The sequence below is a fragment of the Sinocyclocheilus rhinocerous genome, unplaced genomic scaffold (assembly GCF_001515625.1).
Source record: "Sinocyclocheilus rhinocerous isolate Xijiao unplaced genomic scaffold, SAMN03320098_v1.1 scaffold200, whole genome shotgun sequence".
Lineage (NCBI taxonomy): Eukaryota > Metazoa > Chordata > Actinopteri > Cypriniformes > Cyprinidae > Sinocyclocheilus > Sinocyclocheilus rhinocerous.
Window position 1 is genome coordinate 483,006 of NW_015641014.1, and position 23,200 is coordinate 506,205.

Genomic DNA, 23,200 nt, shown 5'->3' on the forward strand with positions numbered 1-23,200 from the left:
TGTAGTGATTAGTTGATGTTCATGTTATTGTCCACTAGATGGCAATAGTAACAAACATAGGTAGCAGATACATAGGAGTAAAGAAGTGATAGAGAAGCCTAAGCTAAAACCGAGGTTGTGTGCTTAAGAAATAAAGAGGCTACACGCCAGTTCATACATTTATTTTTTCAGAGTGTTTATTCAACAAACACCACATGGTACCAGGAGTATACTGTCCTTTGATACAACAGAGATGGATGCTGTTAAACCACCGGAATCCTTGAAACTCACCGGGAACGTGGATATCAGTTGGCGGACATTTAAGCAGCAATTCACGCTTTATATGCAAGCTGTTGGTCTGGATGATAAATCAGATTCACGGAAAATAGCGTTGCTCCTGACAGTAGCTGGACCTCAAGCAATTGAAGTATACAATACTTTCACGTTCGTGGACGCAGCAGACAGAGGAAAATATGATGAGGTCATGAAGAAATTTGATGAGCACTGCTCACCCAAGAAAAATTAAACATACGAGAGGTATGTGTTTCGCTCACGCACTCAGTCACAAGGAGAAAGTTTTTACTCTTTTTTGACTGATTTGAAACTAAAGTCAAAAACGTGCAACTTTGGAATCTTGACTGAATCTATGATCAGAGATCAAATTGTCTTTGGAATTTATGACAAGAAAATAAGAGAAAGACTGCTCAGAGAAACGGAGTTAACATTAGATGGTGCTGTCAAGATTTGTCATGCGAGCGAACTTGCTTTGTTGCATTCTAGAACTTTCAGTGATAAAGAAGACGCCACTGTTGCTGACAGTCCAGTAGTCGGCGCTGTTACTCACAAAATGAAAAGGCGGAGTCAAAAAGCTACTCCAAGGATAAGCACAGATTCATTCAGCTGTAAAAGATGTGGTTCAAAGCATCGACCTAAACAATGCCCAGCGTTTGGAAAGCAATGTGCAAAATGCAAAGGCATGAACCATTTTGCTAAGCAATGTTTTTCAAAGAAACAAGCAAAGCAATCAACAAATGTGCATGTTGTGGAAGAGACCGAATTGTCAGACACTTTCTTTGTGGGCATGATCAACAGTGATGCAGAAACTGTCCAGCAGGAGTACGAAGTACGACTGTGTCTAAGGACAAATGGATTGTGTCGCTGCAAGTCAATGGAACGGTTGTGCCGCTTAAACTTGATACAGGAGCGAAAGCCAATCTCATAAGCACAAGTGACATAAAGGAAATGAAAATCAAGCCCCAGATAAAAAGAAATCCTGTGTCGCTCAAAACCTACAATGGACAGGACATAAAGACTCAAGGTGTGTGCAGACTCAAAGTATGTGTCAAAAACAAAACTCATCACCTGCTCTTTGTTATAGTCCCAGATGATCATCAGTCTCTCCTTGGTGACCATTCACATGTGTTTCATAAACACATAATCCTTTCTAGATTACAATTAGCCATCAAATTGATACATTTAATTATTCCAGCTGCTGTGAGAAACGGCTATAAATGATCGGCCACCTGCAGGATTCTCACATGCGATAGCCTAGTAGCCGGGACAACTTCTTTATGTTTACAGACGTGACGTAATGACGCAGCAGCATGCTCGAATTTCCCGCGAAAACTTACCACTCAAATTAGAAAACATTATTATAAGCTAACCATTGTGAATCGGGAGGCCACCTAGTGGATGTAGTGAATTCAAGAGACTCAAAAATATAAAATAATAAACATACTCTGTGGATTCAACATCTGACCAATCCTATAGGTGTATAATAAATAAATGTGTTATTATGATTATTATTGTTGTTGTTATTATTATATATTATATCTATTATTTTAAATAAAAATTTCAAGTTAAAATTAATTTTAGGGTACAGTACTACACCATATAGGAAATACACAATAATCAAATTGTGTATTAGGGTGTCTAAAGCTCAAAGTTCAACAGAAAATTTTACAGTTTACATTACCATAATAACATCTCAATAAAACGTAATAGAATACAGATACTACTTACCTGAGTTTAGAATATAAGGTAACTTTAAATGTATTTAATGAATTGTGCACATTGTTTTTTTTTTTTACCCGTTTTATTTTTATTTTGTGATTCAACATGAAAATGCCATACTTAATTAAAACAAAGGTCCCACAGTATTTCTTTGTCATAAAAATACTCAAACAATAGTAAGAGAGTACAAAAATATACAGCATTCAATCCTGATGATAAAGTTTGGTATTTTTCAAACGGATGCCTTATTCTTTCATTTCTTGTGAAATTGGGTTTGTGAAATATGTCATAGTTCCAGTCCATTTCTATATATGAAGCTTCCTATATTTTCTAGTTTATATGAATTTCCATTCTTATAAAACATTTCCTCATAGCCAATGCCAAAAAGATTTCAATGTCAACAACTTGACAAAACTTTAGTTTGATAAAGTAATTCCAAATCTTTTTGTCAGCCTCTTAAGTGACTTAAGTACTTTTCAATATTTTGTAACTAAAGAGTCATACTTGTGTGCAAAAAAAAAGGCTAAAAAAAGTGTTTTCTTATGAAATCCGATAAATTACATAATATGTAAATTAGGTAATGTCAGTTTGTAATGTCCTCATCCTCCTGTCTTTGTTTCTCCAGTTGGTCCAGATCTGGTATTTGTTAGTCCTGACTGTAGGGGGCGTCATCGTCACTGTGTTTCCAGTGTTGCACACAGTGCTGCAGTTTCAGAGCAGCCTGTCTGAGAAGAGACAGCTACAAATCAACACTATATCAACTATATCTACAATATCTCCAACATCAATATAAATATGCACTGTGTTAGTTATAGTGTATTTGTGTTGGCACTAGTTTCTTCAGGCATCATTAGTAAGTGTAGGGCAAACACTGAGTCATACTTGGAGATGTTTTTGCAGTAGAGCATGCTGATGAACCACAGCTGCGGACAGCTGCACAGTAGAAAGGAAGGTGTGCGGTCAGTCAGGAGAGGACAGCCACTCACGTCTAGCTCCTTCGGGAAGTGACCAACTCTTGTCAGGTACTTCACTGCTGTATCTGTCATCTGGAGAAACAGAATATAGTGTCAGTTAAGATATTTACCCTGTTTGAATACCATGCTCCAATGATCTGAGACCACTTTTTTTATCGAATTGAATGCATTTTTTATTACAAATTATATTTCCATATGCCAATTAGACAGCATGATTATTGCACAGGTGTGCCTTAGGCTGGCCACAATAAAAGGCCACTCTAAAATGTGCAGGTTTATCACACAGCACAATGCCACAGATGTCGCAAGTTTTGAGGGAGCGTGCAATTGGCATGCTGACTGCAGGAATGTCCACCAGAGCTGTTGCCCGTGAAATGAATGTTAATTTCTCTACCATAAGCCATCTCCAAAGGCGTGTCAGAGAATTTGGCAGTACATCCAACCGGCCTCACAACCGCAGACCACATGTAACCACACCAGCACTGTTATAGAAAACAATTATTTTCTTCAAATGTGAAATGTATTTTCTTGGATTCAAATATATGGAGGGCAAAATATATTTTAAATGCTTTAAAAATATTTATATGTTTTTAAAATATAATTTCAAAAATATACTGTAGAGAATATATACAAAATACAAAAAATATAAAAAAATATATTTGAAAATATTTTGCCATATGGATTATCAGCATAAAAATTTGAGTGAAATGTTGATTTTCTTATTTTTTGTTTGTTTTTCTAAATCTGTTTCCTATTTTTATAATTATTTATTTTATTTTATTAGTATATTTTATATACAGTGTGTTTATATATACTGTGCCATATATCATATTTTTCCCCCATTTTTTGTTCTCCCACCCCACAGGGAAAAAAAGTTCTCAGAGGGACTGCATTTGCATTTTTCTATATATTCATGTTGATCTTCTCTTACTTGATACAGCCTGAGATATTTAAGTTGCACAGTTTTGTCAGACTTCCTAAAGACTTCAAGCTGGCATCAGTCAAGCGAGTGCAGTCAGACATTTGGACCTCACTGAGTTTCAGAGAGCTTCGGCATAAGGCCTTCAAGCTGCTGTCCATCATTCGGTTATTACCTGAAATGCAGAATGCACAGTTTCTGTTTTAATAATTTAGCCTTTCTAGCCATGCCACATTATTTGAGCACATAAATACAAAACTTCTATTTGGATCTTGGTGAGGCTGATCACTTCAGCCATCGCTTTGAAAGCCACATCAGAGAGATACGGTGAGTCCAATAGGAAAATCGCAGTCAACACACGACATTTAGACATTAAGACCTTGCAGCAAAGAAAAACAACAATCACCAATCAACTAACTATAGAAATTTAGTTTAAACTTAGTGTCTAATAGATGTTAATGTACATAATACATATATTAATAACATGTACCTGCACACAGGTGTCAGTCATGGTGGGTAGATCGTCTAACACAATCTGTTGAAGTGAGCTGCAAGCTTCAGCGACATATGTAAATCCATCCACAGATATCTGTACAGTAGAAAATAAAAACTGTAATGTCACATTTACAGTATATAATGCAGTTCATTTTAGCAATCCTTAATCTGAGCACCAAAAAGTACCTGGTACAGTAGCTACTAAAATTTTGTGGCTATAGAAGTACTATTTTATTATATATTAATATATTCACCTACACATTAGATAAAATATTAGCTAATATTATTAGTTTTCGTATCCTATACATGCCAACACCTGAGAACATCCAGAGAGGTCCAGATAAGTGAGTCTGTGGCAGCCTTTTCCTGTGCTCCGATACTGCAGGCCTTTATCAGAGAAACTTGTGCAGTATGTGAGACTCCGAGACCGCAGCGTCAGACAGCAACTTTAAAACAACAATCAATGCCAAAAGCATCATAAAAATATAATATGGTTGTGTACAGTATGAAGAACTGAAAAACATAAAAAGTTTGTACCTTGACAGGACTCTTATAGTGGCATTAGTAATATGAGTGAAGGCCAGATTAAGTTGGAGGAGAGAGCTACATCCCTCTAAAATCATCTTCATATTTACAGTGTGTTTACAAACAAAACAGGTATTAAGAATTTTTTTTTTTTTAAAGCAGTAAAACCTAAACACAGTGTGTTTTTATTCTACTTGCATTAAGATGTGAGCATTCACTGAGATCGAGTTCTTGAAGATTTCTGCATTGACCTTTAACAAAAAAAACACAAGCAAGATTCTTATCATGTTTTTGATTACATCAAAAATTTATGAAATTTTAAAGCAGCACTATGTAACTTTTTCTGTTCAAAATTTGCAAAATGTATATAATGAGCGAGTACATCATGAATTCATCTTTCAAACTGCGTTTTTGTCTTATTCCGAATCACTACTACCACACCAAAACAGTTGGGTGGTTGCCATTGACTTCCATAGTAGGAAAAAAAAAAATACTATGGAAGTCAATGGCAACCACCAACTGTTTGATTACCAGCAATCTTCAAAATATCTTCTTTTGTGTTCAACATAAGAAAGCAACTCATACAGGTTTGGAACGACATGAGGGTGAGTAAATGATGACAGAATTTTCATTTTTGGGTGAACTATCCCTTTAAGAGAGTTTTACCAGGCTGTCTTCTGGGTTTCCAAATATATCATACACAATGCCTCCTGCCAGTGAGGAGATTTGTTTGTCTTCGTCAATAAATGTGTGCCTGAATTCAGAAACGGTTTACATCTTAGAGATGGTATGTATTAAAACCATTTTACTGCTTGATTTTACATTAGAGAGCCATACATGTCAAACATTAAACAGAAGCACACATACCAGCAGTTCTCAAAATCATGATCCTCAAGAATAGATAGGATCTTCTCCTCTATAAAGTGCAAAGGATCTTCAGGGCATGAGATGCATAACCCAGCAAGTAAAGCCTGGTTGAAATGCTAAATAAATAAATAAATAATCTTTAAAATGTAGCATTAAGTCATCTAAATTTAAAAATCCTCTAAATGAATAGCATTTATTTTACAAAATATTTAACAACATTTACAATATTTTATTAACAATATGTAGCCTAACTCTGCGTGCAGTTACATAATTCCTTAAATGGATTATTCATGAGGTAATTAGATCATTAGATAGCATGTTATGTAATTCACCTTGTAAATCTGAGGAAGTGAATGTCTCGTATAATTGGATCTGAATCTTGCAAAGAAGTCATCATAAAAACGATGACTCCAGGTGAAGTGCTAGATTAATGATTTCCTGGAGTCAATGCAACAAAAATATGATACACCTGCAGCTTCTGTCAATATTTACACATCATGTCGCTTGGTAACCTAAGCATGTGGTTGGTCAGGAGAAATCACAGGAGGAATTAATAGCAAAAATACAAAGTTCATATAAAAAAACACTGTAAGTAGCTATAGACTGCGTGTATGGATAGATAGAAGGATGGATGGATTTTAAATAAACAAATAATATTTGTAAATCACATGTTTATTTTTATTTATTTAATAATGATAGAAAAGTAATTTGTTCAAAAACACAAAATCGTTAATGAACGCTCAACGCAGCAAGCAACACTTAACTCCGCGAAATGTTTTGGTCGTCCACTGATGCAATAGGCGGCAACGTGCAGAGCAGAGGAAACAGTCAGTGACGGTTATGATAATCAAGAACTGTTTGTATCTGTATTTATCCTGCCGGACACGGACCATGTGTTAACATGTATCTATGAAATCTGCGCCTATCGCAGAATGGGAGATGACAATGTCGTAGCCCGCCTCGGCAGCATGAAGGCTCTGCTGGGGATTGTAGCAGGAGCCGGAGCCTCATATGGCATTTATAAACTAGTCTTTGGTCGCGCAGGAGATGCAGGAGTAAACAGAAAAAAGTCTGCTAAAAGTGTGACTATTCAGCCTGGAAGCTTGATGGCCAAAGTGTCTGGATTTAAAGTTGTCAGTAAGAGTGATAATCTGGATCCTACTGCGGATACTGAATCTAGTAAGTGACATTCAAATGGTTGGATGTGTTATATAAAGTCTTGCTTACTGACAGCTCTGTATAAGTTTGAAGGGGTTGGTTTTCAATCATATACATTACAGTGAGTAAATATAGGCAGTGTGTCAACTTCATTTTATTGTCCTAGGTTCTTGATTTAGAAACGGAAGTAGTTGTCTCCTTCATACAAACCTTTCTTTGTGTTTTTGTCTTCTCATAAGGTGTTATTTTCTCAAAATCTGCTGCCAGCCTGGAGCCTCGACATCTAAGTATGCTTCTCTCCCTTCTGAAGAGCAGCCCAAACCCAGAAGAGAGGAAGAAAGTTCTCGTAACTTTAGGAAATGCTGCTGCCTTCACAGTAAACCAGGTCATCTGATGTTCTGTCTTCTAGACATTATGTATTAGACATACTTTTTGGACTTGCAGAAGAGTAAACGGATGCAGATGATGCATCATATTTCAAATAATTTTTTGCTTTTCTTCATTAGGATCTTCTGCGAGAATTTGGAGGTCTTCACATCATAGCAGGCTTCCTCTCAGACCCTTCACCTGAGATTCGCGCTCAGACTCTAAACGCTCTGATCAACTTAAGCATGAATATCCGCAATCAAGAGCAGCTGAAGGTATTGCGTTATTTATTAAGATGGTAAAAATTAAGCATAAAAACTTTGAATGAAAATTTGAAATGTTGCCTTGGCGATTAACTGAAATCAATGAGTATAAGTTAAATTACTAAAGCTGAAATTAAAATGAAACTATAGAAATAAAACAAAAATGACAAAAGCACATAACAAAATGACTGAAACAAACTAAAATTAAAAATATAAAAAATGCTAATTCAAAATATTAATAAATACTATAATAATATATAAATAATACTAAAAGAACACCATTTTGAATATGTTTTTCTTTCGCTCTCCCATGGATACTATGCTTACACTGTGGTTTCTGTTGTTGTTGGTCAGATATATGTCCCGTCGGTGATGCAGATGATTGAGATGTCACCGGTGAACTCTGACCTTCAGCTGGCAGCGCTCAGATTGCTCACTAATCTGTCAGTCACGGATAATCACCAGCGTCTGATGAAGAATTCCATCACCCTCCTCCTGTCACTGCTCGTAGTGAGCAATGAAGTCCTACAGGTGATTTTTGAGTAATGTATTAAATGATATGTTTACACAATCAGATGTATTGAAGATTTAATCTGTTCCTGCAGATCCAAGTCCTGAAGGTCCTAGTAAATCTGTCCTCCAATCCAAATCTGATGGACGATATTGTGCAAGCTCAGGTGAACAAGCATGTCTTTTATGGGTTCTGCTGTAATGCTTTCACTGTTTTGTAAGTGAGATCCAGTGCAGTTGGTTTCAGTGACTATTCTGTCATACCAACACAATATGATTATAAATAGATCAATCTATAAATAATCGCCTTGGTTGCTAGGTGTCCTAGTTTTTCTCATTGCCAGCTGTTGATGCTTGTGTCTATTTTTAGGCCACTCTGTGGTCATCATGATTTAGTTTAGTGCTGCACGATTTGAGGAAAGAATATTATTGTGATTTTTCTTCAGATAAAAATTGCAGTTGCAATTTAAAATAGGATTATTTAAAAAAGGGGTGCTGTGTTTGTTTGTAGGGCTTAACAATTTGAATGAATGTCCAGATTTGAATGAATTTGCATATCAACATGAAAATTAAATAAATTCACATTATGATTATCAATATTATTATATTCTCCTACATACTAATTTGCTTTATTTCACAGTAAAATATTGTAATGGTAATGTTTCTTATTTTGTCTATTATTTTATTTAATAAAGTAATATTTATTATTAATAATATTTATTTTGTGTCTTATTTTATTTAATAATAATTATGTCAACATTAAAATAAAGTAAAATAAAATTATTATTATTATTATTAATATGATTTTAAGATTTTAATTAAGTCATATATTGTATTATTATTGTAATAATAATAATATATTGAAATATATTGTAATATTTCACTGTGAAATCAAAATTAGTGTTTAGGAAAAAATAATTATTTTATTTTATTTTATTCTGATACACAATTTTTATATGCTGATATAAAATGTCTTGACCAAGTTGTGACGCCTTACAAATTATGGCCATCTTAATTTTATTTATTTTGGTGGTAAACTGCAGCTAGCGCTCTCAAAAACTGATAGATATATATATATATATTTATTTAAATCACAATCTTTGTGATTTGATAATCACACTAAGCCATGTTGCGATTCTGGTTATATTTTGATTCATCACGCAGCCATAATTTAGTTCTTCTCTTAGTTTTAAGAGCTGTTATATATTGGCACAAGCTCCTCCATTTACTTGTAAATCTGTTCACAGGCTCCAGCGTCCCTGATTTTGTTGTTTGACGGCTGCACAAGCACGTCTGTTCTTCTCCGCCTGTTGTTTTTTGTGGGGAATCTGCGTGCGTGGAGACCCTCTTCACAGGTGGCTGAAGCTCTGAGGAGGAGGCAGGACTCTCTGTACTGTGTTCTACTGGACAGCTCCTCTCAGCTGCACCGTAAACTGCCCCTGCTGCTGTCCCATCCAGATGAGGAGGTGAAGTCACAGGTGGCCAGACTCTTCACATAACCTCTTACAGAACATTTTTTACCAAATAAACCCGTTCTTCAATGTGTAGAAGCTTGTTTACCTACTTAAACATTAGAGCTCTGCACTAACAACCTGCTGTAGCTTTAAATCCTTGCTGGAACAGTGTTGATATCTACTGGTAGCAGGTTGTCCACTTGGTAGGTCATTGGTATCCTCTCAAAAAAAATGGAAAATGGACAAGAAATGACTCCCTCGGGCATTTTGTGCGATTTTTGTTCATATAATAGACATTTGTGAACACCACAGACCTCGTTTGAGAACCTTTGAGAACATCTTCACTGCCAAATATTTTCTTGCCAAGTGAGTGCAGATATTTTTCTGACCACACTAAGTGCTTTGGATATCCAGACTAGTGGTGGAAAGGACTCTTGTAACATCTCAGCATGTGTTTAGAAATCTTAATGCCTTGAAAAATAAGTGTTACTTCAGTGCTGCATAATGCAAGTGAAGTTTACTACTAAAAAAGTTATTCAGGTTATGCTGATGTAGTAATGACCCAGGAACCTTATTTTTACAGAATGTGTGCGTTGATTGTACTTTGACTGTTTTCTGATGCTTGATGATATCGACATGGCCAGTGATGCATTATTTAAGAAATGCAATTATAAAACAGTGGTTAATATTTGCTATGATTTCATTTTGGAATGCTTTCTGGCTTTTATGTCAGGTTTGTGGAAGTTCTTTAAAAATAAATATAAAAATTTTAATAACCTTTGTTTATTGAATTTGTGTCGTGAGGACTCTTAAAATTTGTTTTGAATGAAAACGTTCAGACAGTGAGTTTACCTTAGCGATTCGCACGGGGTTGCCATGTAAAAAAAGGATGACGCATTCTGAAAATCGCCAGAAACAGGAGTGCCTTATTTTACCTTTTTTAGTGGGGACACATATTTCACATATTTAGTGCGATCTGGCAACACGGTGGCTCGGCGTAAATGCGCTTGAGTCACATGAGGCTGATTACCGAAGAACTGTCTGTCATTCGAGACTGAACTGGAATGACAGAAGAGAATGTGCTGAAATGACAACGAATGTAGAGCCGCGAAGAAGAAAACTCGACTTAGACGAGCAAGGTAAACAATAATACAAAGTAAGGCCATTGTATGAAAACTAAAGGACTAAAAAGAATTAGTGGTAAACCGATATATCGGCCGATATTTGGCATTTTTCAAATATCGGCCTCAGCCATTTTTCTGTTTGGCCAATGCGTTCGAGGCGGGACTTTTATTTTGACGGCGCTGAGAACGGCAGTGCCTAAACCATAGACTGTAAAAAAAATAACATAAATGGAAGTATTATAATATTTTAATTATTAACTATTAACAATTATTAATTACATTCATTTATTCAATATAAATTTTTTTAATCATATAATTGTTATTAATAAAGAATCAAAACTTCTTACTTTATTTCATGCTGGTACTGTATATTGCAATCAAATTAATTGTTATTTTTTTATTTAAGAATAAATCTAGATAATGTTGTACTGCATTATTATGGTGATGTTTTATTGTACAAAAATAAAGGAAATCCAATCAATAGAAAAATGGCATTGCATTAATTTGTTCCCCTTTACTGTAATAATATCAGTGTCTTTTATTCTCGGGTTTCAGTAGGTTCATTGATCACTTGTGGCAACGTTCTCTACGTGTTTCTCTTCGGCTGGTGGATCTCTCTGGTTTATGTTTTCGTTGGACTCCTAATGTTCCTCACAGTTTTTGGCATCCCCTATGGTAAGAATTTGACTTAATAAGTACTAATACATTTTAGTATCTCTCTCTGAAACTCTGTTGGAGTTTGTCCTGCTATTTTCTATGGCCATTTGGAAAATTGATGGAAAAGGTTGTGTTTCTTTTCATATCCAAATTCTGATATGAAAAATTATCTTTGTATCAGTCTTGTATCACGTAATGTCCCTTTGAACTGGTTTTCATTTGCCTGCTCTGGGAAAATTTGGCAAATACTGCTTTAATCACATGCCTGTTCATAGATGCTTTGCGGTTTGGAAGGATATTGAACAAGATGTTGCCGTTTTCAGTCCAGTGTATCTGTGCCAGTGTTCAGTGTGAAGATCCTCCAGGATAATTCCACTCCGGAGGCAGATGAGGACAGAAAGCCTTCCTCTCCTCTCCTGCTGCCAACACCTGTGGAGGAGACCATAGAAGAGCCCACAGGATGACCACTACTGGGTGAGGAGTATGAATGTATATAATAAATCGTTTGTAACATTATACATGTCTTTATTGTCACATTTGATAATTTTTTTATGCATCCTTGCCGAATTTAAGTATTTATTTATTAAGCAGTTTTTGGTAATTTTTTAAAACTTACTTATCCCAAACTTAATTAACATTTTAATTAAGTGAGATCATTTTAATAAACTTATTTCAATTTGCTTTTTGTGGCCTCTTGGTGGACTGGTACAGTCCAGATATTCAAAAGAATACTTTAAAATACATTAAAAGAATACTTTCACATTAGGTTACGTTTGTGACATGTTTTCTGTCATTACAATTGTAAAATTGTATTTTTGTAATTTTCCTTATATGGAGTCACTGTAGATCTCTTACCATTAGTTATAGTATCACTAGTGATTGGTTACGTGGACAAATCAAACCAGTTTGTCAGCTTTGAAGTCAAGTTTGCCACAGCAGTCAGCTCCATCATTCCTCTCTCGTATTACATCGGCATGGGCATTGCAAGGTGAGCAGTTACACCAGAACAACACCAGAACCTCACAAACACTTTTGACAGCAACACTGTTGTCATCTCTATTCTCAGTATTTCCGCTCAGATTAACTTTGCTGTCGGGGCCGTGGTGAACACTACGTTCGGCTCCATCACAGAGTTGACCCTTTACATCACAGCGTTGCTCAGAGGTCATCACCAGGGGTATAAGTGCCTGCAGGAGATCGTGAAGGCGGCTCTTACTGGAACCCTGCTGGGCTGCATCCTCTTCATACCAGTATGAGATCTGTTACACAACAGAGGATCTTAAATCTGTAAAGTGTGCAATGCATGACCATTATATTTGTGTGTGTCTCTCTCTCAGGGGATCTGTATGATAATCGGAGGGTTCCGGCACAGGGAACAGAGGTTTAACAGTCGCTCGGCAGGGGTCAGCTCCTCTCTGCTCTTCATATCAACAGGGGGTAAGACGTCATGTGCTACGAGGTGGCAAAACTTAGCTTGTTATTGCGCTTCTCTCCTGCTGTAGTAATTAAAGACAATGTGAAATGACACTGTAAACACATTTAACTTAAATAATGTGACATAATTTGCTAAAAAGAACATTATTTAGGAAATAATACAGTGTGGGATGTGCTTATGGTGAGCAGTTACACCAGAACAACACCAGAACCTCACAAACACTTTTGACAGCAACACTGTTGTCATCTCTATTCTCAGTATTTCCGCTCAGATTAACTTTGCTGTCGGGGCCGTGGTGAACACTACGTTCGGCTCCATCACAGAGTTGACCCTTTACATCACAGCGTTGCTCAGAGGTCATCACCAGGGGTATAAGTGCCTGCAGGAGATCGTGAAGGCGGCTCTTACTGGAACCCTGCTGGGCTGCATCCTCTTCATACAAGTATGAGATCTGTTACACAACAGAGGATCTTAAATCTGTAAAGTGTGCAATGCATGACCATTATATTTGTGTGTGTCTCTCTCTCAGGGGATCTGTATGATAATCGGAGGGTTCCGGCACAGGGAAATTATTTATAGTTTGACAACATGAATGTATTAATTTATATAATAATTTATATACTAAATTAGATCATTTACATAATTTAATGTATGTATTATGAAGATTATTAACATTTTATTATAGAAGGTAAATAGAGTTGATTTTGATGTCATGTTGCACAATTCCTGCAAATTGTGAAAATACATTATTTCATGAAACATATTACCAAAACACACAGTTGATCATCATAATTTATTTTGAATGGAACTAAAATATTCTTAAAATGAATGCATTTACAAAATATAATTTAAATCTTAAAAAATGCCTGATGCACAAATCTTGTGAAAATACATTATTTTCTGAAATCGATTACCAAAAGATTGCATTCTTGCATTGCAGTCGATCATCATTATTTATTTTCTATGGACCAAAAATAGTCTTAAAATTATTGTACAAAATTGTAAAATTATTTACAAAATTAAAAATGACAAATGCGTAAACTATTTAACATTCACGAATGTTCAAATAAAATGACTGGTACAAATATATTGTGAAAATACATTATTTCACATTATGTCTCAGCATTAATGTGTATACAAAACATAATTCACAAGTGCGTAAGCAGGTTTATATATTTGCACACAGCAATTCACAAACTCATAACCTAATCCAAATTCATCAAATATGATTTGCAAGTACACTACCAAATTTACATTCAGAAAATAAGATGTATAAATTTGGTTGTGCATTTACAAATCGCATTTTGTGAAAATGAATTAGATTACGAGTTTATGAAATGCTGTTTATATAATTTCATTTTTTAATTTGTGAGTCATATTTTGTAAATAAGTACATTTTGAGACTATTTTATCTCCATAATTTTCCCCTGTGGTCTCCTGTGGCGTCTGTAGGAGTGTTTGCCCTTACGCTGTTCTCCAAAGCCTATGGGAATCTGGTGTGTGAGGACTGTACCAACTCTACAGCGACCAACAGCAGCGGATCCTTCATGTGCAAAAACTGCCTCTACGACCTGGTGAGATTACAAACAAGCATCATATAAACGTGAAAACATGACACACATCAAGCCATTTTCTGCACATTTCTAGAGTCGTTTTTTCTTTCTGTTTCACTAGAGTGAAAACAGCTACAGCCTGTTTCACAGTCACGTTGAGTAAGTTCACAGTGTGAACACTTTCATTTTGTCTACTCAATACTCACAGTTCTAGGGTGTCGAGATTAAAATAGGATTCATTTAAGAATAATAGAAGTCAGTTGGAGGTCTCTAACATGATATAAAACACAACGTGTGTGTGTGCACATGGCAGGTCATCTCGGAGCGTCAATGCATTGGTCCCGATGGAGAGCTTTGCTTATCCTCATCGTTGCCACAGTGCTGATGTCTGCATGTGCCAACCTGACCACCGAACACATCCAACCCACTCTCAGCCGCTCATCTATATCACAGGTTGATAATGCAGTAAATCAGTCAATACTAATGTATTTCTGTATGTATGATCTGACCCTATTCTTCATCTCAGTATTTCATAGATGTGACTCTTTTGGCCATGGTCCCTGAAATCCCAGAAATAGTCAATGGAGTGCAGTTTGCTCTGCAGAATACAATCAGTTTGAGGTTGGTAATAATGGACAACAATTTTTGTCTCATTAATTCAACCTCAGGTTTATTTCACTGAAGGTGTTTTCTACTGAAAATGCACACATTTTGTCATTTTTGGAGGTTGGAAGCTGCATTGCCGTGCAGGTGTGCATGATTCAGATCCCCATCCTGGTTTTATTCACCATCTTCTATGTGAGTGGTTTTGGATATGCTTTTTTTGATGCAGACATACTACAGATATTTAGTGGCAGCTGTATCAGTGTGTTTTCCTTCTAATCTTTCTGTGACAGGATGTTGGCTTTGTAGTCATCTTCAGCGACCTGCACCTGTGGGCCAGCATCTTTAGTGTCATCCTTGTGAATTATATTTTTATGGATGGAAAGTCTGATTACTTTCAAGGTAAATGCTAAATATTATCTAAACCAGGGGTTAGTAATCTTACCTAAAAGTATGTCATCCAGCACTGACACTTTGTGACAAAATGTTGCAGACTTGTGCTCAAAAACTACATCACTATTCAAACGTTTGGGATCAGTAATTAAAAAAAAATAAAAAATCAAGGATGCATTAAATTGGCAGTAAAGATTTTTATAATGTTCCAAACAATTCTATTTCAAATAAAATTCTGTTCTTTTTAAATTTCCATTAATCAAAGAATTCTAAATAAAAGGTATCATGGTTTCCCACAACTGTCAACATTACAAGCATATTAGTATGACTTCTGAAGGATCATGTGACTGAAGACTGGAGTAATGACTGCTGAAAATTCAGCTTTACCATCACAGGAATAAATTACATTTTAAAATCTATTAAAATAGAAGACAATTACTTTAAATTGTTATATTTCACAATAGTAGTGTTTTACTGTATTTTTTGATCAAATAAATGCAAACTTACTGATTTGCCAACCCACTTACAAACTTTGAATGGTGGTATATTTATTTCTGTATAAATCATATTTATTTATTCTATCAGGTCCTCTTGAAGGCTTGAAGTTGTTGAAAGATAGAGAGACAGATAGCTCTATCTTGGTTCATCAGATTGGTTTGACTGAAGTTGTTTTGTGTGTGTTTGTATGAACAGGTACTGCTCTGGTTGTGGTGTATTTCATCCTGCTGGCACTGTACTTTTTTTGCTCCGTCTCCTGCCGGTTGTTGAGAGAAAGGTATTTCAGCTTAATGCAGTCAGTGTGTGATTTACATTATGAAACATTGTTTACTTTTTCAGATTAACATTAGACTTACTTTGTGTTTTAGACTATTACTATTCATCATATTTTATCTTTTGGTACGTCAATAACAATTCTTTTCTTTTGTGTTCAACAAGAAGCGGATCTGACTTGGCACTTTATCATGTATAAGCAAAAAAGACTTTATTACTTTACTAAAAATGAGACGCACAATGATTTTTTGGGATTGTACAGAATGAATAGTTAAAGCTATTTTATTATGAAACAGACCAGGCTTAAGCCTAGTCCCAGACTAAAGTGCAAGTCTGAGCTGTTTTAACTGAAAGAAACTTGCAGTTTAACTGATCGTAAAATATATCAGTGCCTTTGTTTTGTCTAGATGCACACCAGTAATGTTTTTTTCTAAGGCATGTTAATAAAAATGACTTAAATGTCCTAATTGAACTATGGCCTAGTCCTGGCTTAGTCTAAACCCTGTCTGTGAAACCGGGCCATTTGGTATTTTGCAAAAAGGGTCCAGTTTTCGAGTGTTTCTTGATGTGTTGGTACAGTCTCTGATGGTTCATAATTACTTGAGCTTCATGTTTTTGAAATCATGCAGTTGAAGGCTTAATATAGATGCCGTTGTTTGAAGATGTTATTTGTAAAGTGAACATTTTCGTCTGTTGCACTGACCTGTTTGTTTCTTACTGTCTATATTAAAATATGACTGAGTAAATAACTGTCTAAAAAGTATATTTGAGCTATAACAGTTTTAACAAGACTTAATTATTTTCTACATTTTTCTGATTGAAATATATCTTATATATTTATACATGAAATTTAAGATAAATCTCTGGTCAATCTCTGTGGGCAAAACATACAATAAAAATGATCAAATTAACAGACAAACGAAAAATTTATTTTAGTTCTCATTGCTTAATCAACTTATACATGGTTAAAAAGTATCTATTTCACATTTTATTAGTCATATCAATTATTTTTCATCATATAATCGGAAAATTAAATCAAAGAATACAAAATGCTCAATCTTTATTTTATTTTATTTTATTTATTTATTTTTTTCAGAGGTCAAGGCTGAACATTGTCTTACAAAATATAATGGAATGGAATAGGCTACACTGTATTTCAATGTTACCAAAATGCAGCTGTTTACAAACATTATTCATAACATCGGTTTCATTTTATTAACAGTCTTAGCATTTCTTAAGATTTAAGACAGCATCATCTAATTCAATTTGTGGCCAACAGCATACAACAACACAACACAAATAAACTGATCAGGGGCCTGTTCCATAAAACAAGTTTACCAAATAAGCCAGGCTTATTTCAGTTAGTCTGACTTAATTGGAAAGTTCATCTATAAAGGTGACTTTGGTTTCTCTTGATATTTCAGTGGCAAGCTCTGGTTTGTTTATATCCAACGAGTCAGTCCCAAATGTTGTGGTAAGTTCCTCAGATGTTGGATGCAAATCCAGTGGATTCTCTTCACATGACTCTTTTTCATTCGGTTTTAATTGATCACTATCGAATGTTTGTTGTTTTTCTGCATCATTTTGAATATCAGTCTTTTTTTCTTCTTTTTTGTGCTTTGTATCCTCTTTCTTCTTATGCGGTGGTGGAAGCGAACCCTTATCGAATATTTTCCGACCGTGCGCTCTGACTAAAAGGAAAATACGGCCGTAGAATCCAATGATGACCGTCAAACAAACGCACCAGATGGGAGTCAAAATGTAAACTCCAAACGTGTCGTACGAGTCTAACGTGTCGATGCGCAAACCTCTGCATCTGACGTACACCGGCGAGTCTTTCGCAAAAATCACGCAAATGACCGATATGGAGATGGGAAGAAGCCATGTCAATGCAATCCACACCGTTATCCGTTTTCGGCGCTCGGCATTTTTAAACGGATGTGCAATGGCTTGATATCGCTCGGCGCTGATGCACGCCAGTGTGAGCAACTGCACGCAACAGACGAGGGAAAACGACGCGATCTGCGCGCTGCAGAAAAGCACACCGAGGTCGCGAGCGCTCAAAACAACACTGAGAAGCAATGGACAATCAATAGCGCATCGCAAGATGTCAATAACGGCCAGATTGACCAGGAGAGCGTTGTTGGACGTCTGGAGCGACTTCTGGTGGTGCACGGCCCACGCCACGAACAAGTTAGCCAGAAATCCAACCTGCAAAGTGACCAGCAAAACCAGACAACTGGCAGCTACAAACGCAACTTCTATAGTGTCTTGCCATGTGCTGTTCACTTGTCCCCAGACAATGGTGAAATTACTTCTCATCTCTAGTCAATTAACAACAAATTCCATATTGATTTCCAGGAATAAAGTCACACCTTTCACTCCATATCTGGTCTTCTGCTTTTTGAGAGCCTGTAGTAATAAACCCCTTTATTTGATCCCTCATCATCACTATGGTTCTCCATTTGTTTGCGTTTTTCAATTAACACCCTGCAAGGCTCATGGTCACCGGGGAGGCTTTTTTTGTTTTAGGCAATTTGCTAGTTCGTAGTCCTCCAGACTGGAACAATGGCAATTACAGGGCAAGGGGTGATTTTAATGATTTTTCCCTTTATTTCTGCCACTGAGATTTTTTATTTATTTAAACAAAATCACAAATTCTAATTTAAATTAAAAAAAAGCTTTATTCTAATTTTTAAAAATGCTTTATTTCGAATAATAGAATAAGTCATAATTAGAACTGATCTTTCATTAAAGATGCAGTTTATGCTCTTGTCATAGCGATCAGTAATCTTATTTTGAGGAGATTAATTTGGGAAAGGTTTTACTCTAAATTTGGGAATAAGATGCTCACTTTTTATTTTGTCAGGTTACTGCTCTGCATTCATAGTTTAATATCATTTTGGCATATTTGTATAATGGTTTTAATTTGTTTTGATTTATAACATTTGATTTTGTAACTGTTAAACCGATAAATAAAAATAACAGATAAATGGTGTATATTAAAATGTCAATATAAGGATATTCATGTTGAGATTTTCTAAAGATTACATTTTAATAGTGTTATTAGTGTTTTTAAAGATAATAAACTATAGTTGAGAATTAAGGCGAAGGTCATCAATTTACAAATAGTGTGAGCATGAACAATTAACTATCCAATATTTAGCTCACAGACACAGATTAATTTTAAAAATAATATTATTAACTGATATGACACCGATATATTTTGCATCCCAAAATATATATACAGTGAAAAAGTGAAAGTGAAGTGACGTGTAGCCAAGTATACTCGGAATTTGTGCTCTGCATTTAACCCATCCAAGTGCACACACACAGTAATGAGAAGTGAAACACACACACACCCGGAGCAGTGGGCAAGCCAATGCTGCGGCGCCCGGGGAGCAGTTGGGGGTTCGGTGCCTTGCTCAAGGGTCTCACCTGACCTCAGTCGGGGTATTGAAGGTGGAGAGAGCGCTGGATATTCACTCCCCCCCACCTACAATCCCTGCCGGACCTGAGACTCGAACCCGCGACCTTCGGATTACAAATCCGACTCGCTATCCATTAGGCCACAACTGCACCACAATACTGTTTTTTCAAAGAAATCTCTTATCACCAAGGCTCTATTTATTTGAGCAAAAATAATGTAAAAACAGTAATATCATGAAAGATTATAACAATTTAAAATAAACAATATATTCATGTGATGGTAAAGCTGAATTTTCAGCTTCAGTCTTCAGTGTCACATGATCAAATCACTCCAATATACTGATTTCCTGCTCAAGAAATATTTCTTATTATTACGAATGTTGAAGACAGTTTTGTTGCTTAATATTTTTGTGGAAATCATGATAATTTGATGAATAGGAATTTGAAATTAAAATCTTTTGTAACATAAATGGTCATTTTTGATCAATTTAATGTGTCCTTGCTGAATAGAAGGATTCATTTCTTAGAAAAAAAAAAATCGACCACTAACTTATAAGTAATACAAGCAGTAATACACAATGATTCACACGGACAGACCTCAGATCAGATTGGATTAATCCTGCTTTGGCTCTTCTGTGCCGAGCACATCATTAGACCACCACCAGTGTGACGAGGGATGTATCGCCCACAGGACAGGATTTCCAAACTGGACTTGTTTGGACAAACATAATTTAGAGAAAGATTGTAGCATTTCATTGTGCAATAGGCCTAATATATCATACTGTAAACAAACGTGAATGAATACACTCTGTCACAGTAAACACACCCGTTTGTTAGTAAGGAAGTAGATGATGGGATTGTAGACGGGACTGGTCTTGGCAAAGTACATCGGCATGGTGGCCACCAGAGGCGGGATGTAGATCTCTGGATCCACAACTACAACCACAGAGATGGCGGTGTAGGGCAGCCAGCAGATAAAGAAGGCGGTGATCGTGGCCAGGACCATCCGTACCACATGCTCGTTTTCCTCAAGACAGTTCTTCCCCCCTTGGAGTTCAATGCTTTTGTTGATCTGAAATTATGCAATGTCATTTGCATTGATATACCAAACGAGTCTTTGTTATTTCTCAGAACGAGTCGCCTACCTTCCTCAAGGACACGAGCACGTTGCTGTAGCAGTACACAATGACAGCGGTGGGCAGTATGAAGCACAGGAGCGTGTAGAAGATGAGGTAGCTGTAGTTGCTCCAGGATCTCTCCTCCCAGCCTAATGAGCAGGACGTCTGGACGCCCTCCGGCCCGTACGAGCTCCAGCCCAGCAGAGGAGCGACGGCCCAGAAGAGGCAATAGAGCCAGACGAACAGCAGGCCCTGGCAGCTCCTGCGGACGTTCAGCTTGAAGCCTACCATGGGTTTGCACACCACGTTGTACCGCTCGTATGCCAGCAAAGTGAGAGTGCACAAAGACACCAGGCCTAGAAAGAAAGACATTCATGTTTGTCTAAAATATATGTTTTATTGCTTTGCCTGTGCAGCAGTAGTTAAGAGTTTCAAGATTAGGCTATAGTCACAAAAAATATTACGTGTCAGTTTGATAGTTTATGTGTCTGAAATCTAAAACTGGTCAGAAATTGAGATTAATCAGCATTTTATTATAATTTAAATATTTATATTTTAATCATTTATAGGTATTAGTAGAGATAAAATAATCATAGCAGCCAAATAATGTCACAATACTATCCTTAACATAAAAGTAAATTATTTAATGTTGTTTTAAATATATATGTATTAATATTAGATTTGAGTATTTTTAGTATTAAACATTTAATATTTGTAACATTACATTTTTAAATGCTGTATTAAACCTTTAAACTTTGTTGTATTAAATACTTGTTGTATTAAAAATTTCTCACACATTTTAAAAGCGATTTCCACATGAAAATAATAGCTTTAATATAAAAAATAAAAAAAACATTTTAAAATGTTATATTTAAACTACATAAATATAAATATGCAATATTTTTAGTGTTGAACATTTAATATATATATATATATTAGTATAATTTAGTATTACATAACATTAATTTTTTTTAATACATTTAAAATAATAGCCTTAATAAAAGCCCATTTTTAAATGTTGTATTTAAATTGTATATTATAATATATCATATTTTTTAGTATTAAACATTTGATTTTTTTTAACATTACATTTATAAAATAAACTGCTGAAAACGATTTCTCATGCATTTGAAATAAAAGCCATTTAAGTATTACATTTAAACTATATGAATATTATAGATGTGTAATACTTTAAGTAATAAACATTTTTTATAAATATTATAAATATATTTTTAATTTCACAGTTACAATTATTAAATATGGTATTAAATAAATGTGTTTTTCACACACATTTTAAATGGGTCTTTACATCTTTACATAATTATATTTTTAAAATAGTATTTATAGTTCTATTTACTATAGGAGTCACATATTTAATGTCATATTTAAAATCTATAATATTGATACCTTAAAAATACATGTAATAAATTTAGTATTAAACATTTTATATATTAGAAATATTTAATATTAATATTATTCACACATTTTAAATGGTTCTTCTTTACACATGAATATAGCTGCCAGCACTATATACCATTTCATAGGGGGTACTTTGAAAGGAAATAAACATATTTGGACACATATAACATAAAACAAATAAAATAACAATGGTCCCTCTGAACCAGTACTCACCAAAATAGTTCACAGCAAAACCTTGAAAAACAACAGAATGCATCCCCTAAAAAGAAAGATCCTTGGTAATTTGTGATGGTGACGATGGCAGAGCCGCAGGCGGCAATCATAAGATCTGACACGGCCAGACTGAGAACGATGACGTTCATCGCGTTGAGAAAATGCACGTTCTTAAGCATCACAGCAATCACCAACAAGTTATTAAACACAGAATGTACTGTGTTTATAAACATGAGGTATGAAAGTATGCTGTAGCCCACACGTGGAAATATAGTAGGTTGCACTGTCATGGCTGTATCTGTTGTAGTGATGCTCTCCATGGCTGAAGATGAAGTCTGGACAACAGGGCGTTTTGTTATCAGGTTATCAGGGTTAAATGAAGGCTACAGCTAAAACCTGATTTTTGACAGTAATCTGAAGCATCTGCTCAATTGTTAAAGGCCATTTGTCAAATTACTCTTTGCTGGCTAATTAATCATCTTATTTATCAAAGCAGCCTGCTGGGATTTAGTTCTAAGATAATTATATATGGATAATAAACGTTGAAAAAAAATCAGGCAATTTGATTACATTTATAATAAATATCCCAAATAAAATACACTTCAAATAAGGATTAACACATAAAGCCATTTGAACAATGTCAAATAAATGACGAAAAGGCAAAAAAGTGTCACAGAAGTCCTTCCTTAAGTATCAAAAAAAAAAAAAAAACTAGGCAGACAAAAAAACGAGTGTGCGTTCTCAATTTCAACAAAGCAAAATCCATCCAATACTGGCGTCTTCAAAACATGATACAAATGTTCATACAATACCAAGTTCAGTATACTGAAACAATAAAAACGTCAAAAATATATATTTACCATGTAAGCAGAAATGCCCTACAGGTAATCGTGAAATAAAACGTAGTACAATACGCTCGTTCACTGTAAGAGACACACAAAATCTCATTGTACAGCAACTAT

At 35.3% G+C, this 23,200-nt stretch overlaps 3 protein-coding genes and 2 pseudogenes across 3 annotated transcripts; 2 read left to right on the forward strand and 3 right to left on the reverse strand.

Annotated features, from left to right (window-relative positions):
- Positions 1 to 2,638: 2,638 nt before the first annotated feature.
- On the reverse strand, positions 2,639 to 5,791 carry LOC107753640 (F-box/LRR-repeat protein 13-like). Its single transcript, XM_016569849.1, has 8 exons — positions 5,773 to 5,791; positions 5,106 to 5,156; positions 4,918 to 5,020; positions 4,697 to 4,826; positions 4,376 to 4,474; positions 4,140 to 4,264; positions 3,898 to 4,083; positions 2,639 to 2,717 (listed from the first exon to the last, which is right to left on the reverse strand). The coding sequence occupies exons 1-8, from the start codon at positions 5,789 to 5,791 to the stop codon at positions 2,639 to 2,641; spliced, it is 792 nt and encodes a 263-aa protein (XP_016425335.1).
- A 673-nt stretch (positions 5,792 to 6,464) lies between these two features.
- Positions 6,465 to 10,192, forward strand: LOC107753539 (armadillo repeat-containing protein 10-like). The gene is made up of 6 exons (XM_016569700.1): positions 6,465 to 6,951; positions 7,170 to 7,315; positions 7,437 to 7,571; positions 7,914 to 8,090; positions 8,165 to 8,236; positions 9,317 to 10,192. Exons 1-6 carry the CDS (start codon positions 6,705 to 6,707, stop codon positions 9,566 to 9,568), a joined length of 1,029 nt encoding a protein of 342 aa, XP_016425186.1. The 5' UTR covers positions 6,465 to 6,704; the 3' UTR covers positions 9,569 to 10,192.
- Positions 10,193 to 12,125: 1,933 nt separating this feature from the next.
- LOC107753641 (putative cation exchanger C521.04c) lies at positions 12,126 to 16,056 on the forward strand (annotated as a pseudogene).
- A 1,374-nt stretch (positions 16,057 to 17,430) lies between these two features.
- On the reverse strand, positions 17,431 to 18,381 carry LOC107753642 (D(2) dopamine receptor-like). Its single transcript, XM_016569850.1, has one exon. The coding sequence runs from the start codon at positions 18,379 to 18,381 to the stop codon at positions 17,431 to 17,433; it is 951 nt and encodes a 316-aa protein (XP_016425336.1).
- Positions 18,382 to 20,060: 1,679 nt separating this feature from the next.
- Positions 20,061 to 22,829, reverse strand: LOC107753680 (opsin-VA-like; annotated as a pseudogene).
- Positions 22,830 to 23,200: the final 371 nt, after the last annotated feature.

Excerpts from the sequence above, each read along its gene's own strand:
- LOC107753640 (XM_016569849.1), bottom strand. Across the intron at positions 4,265-4,375 it reads TGACTGACACCTGTGTGCAG|GTCTTAATGTCTAAATGTCG; the intron begins GTACATGTTATT and ends CTTTGCTGCAAG. Across the intron at positions 4,084-4,139 it reads AAGATCCAAATAGAAGTTTT|AAACTGTGCATTCTGCATTT; the intron begins GTATTTATGTGC and ends TTATTAAAACAG.
- LOC107753642 (XM_016569850.1), bottom strand. The coding sequence starts at position 18,381 with ATGAGAAGTAATTTCACCATTGTCTGGGGACAAGTGAACAGCACATGG.
- LOC107753539 (XM_016569700.1), top strand. The coding sequence starts at position 6,705 with ATGGGAGATGACAATGTCGTAGCCCGCCTCGGCAGCATGAAGGCTCTG. Across the intron at positions 6,952-7,169 it reads TACTGCGGATACTGAATCTA|GTGTTATTTTCTCAAAATCT; the intron begins GTAAGTGACATT and ends TCTTCTCATAAG. Across the intron at positions 8,237-9,316 it reads ACGATATTGTGCAAGCTCAG|GCTCCAGCGTCCCTGATTTT; the intron begins GTGAACAAGCAT and ends ATCTGTTCACAG.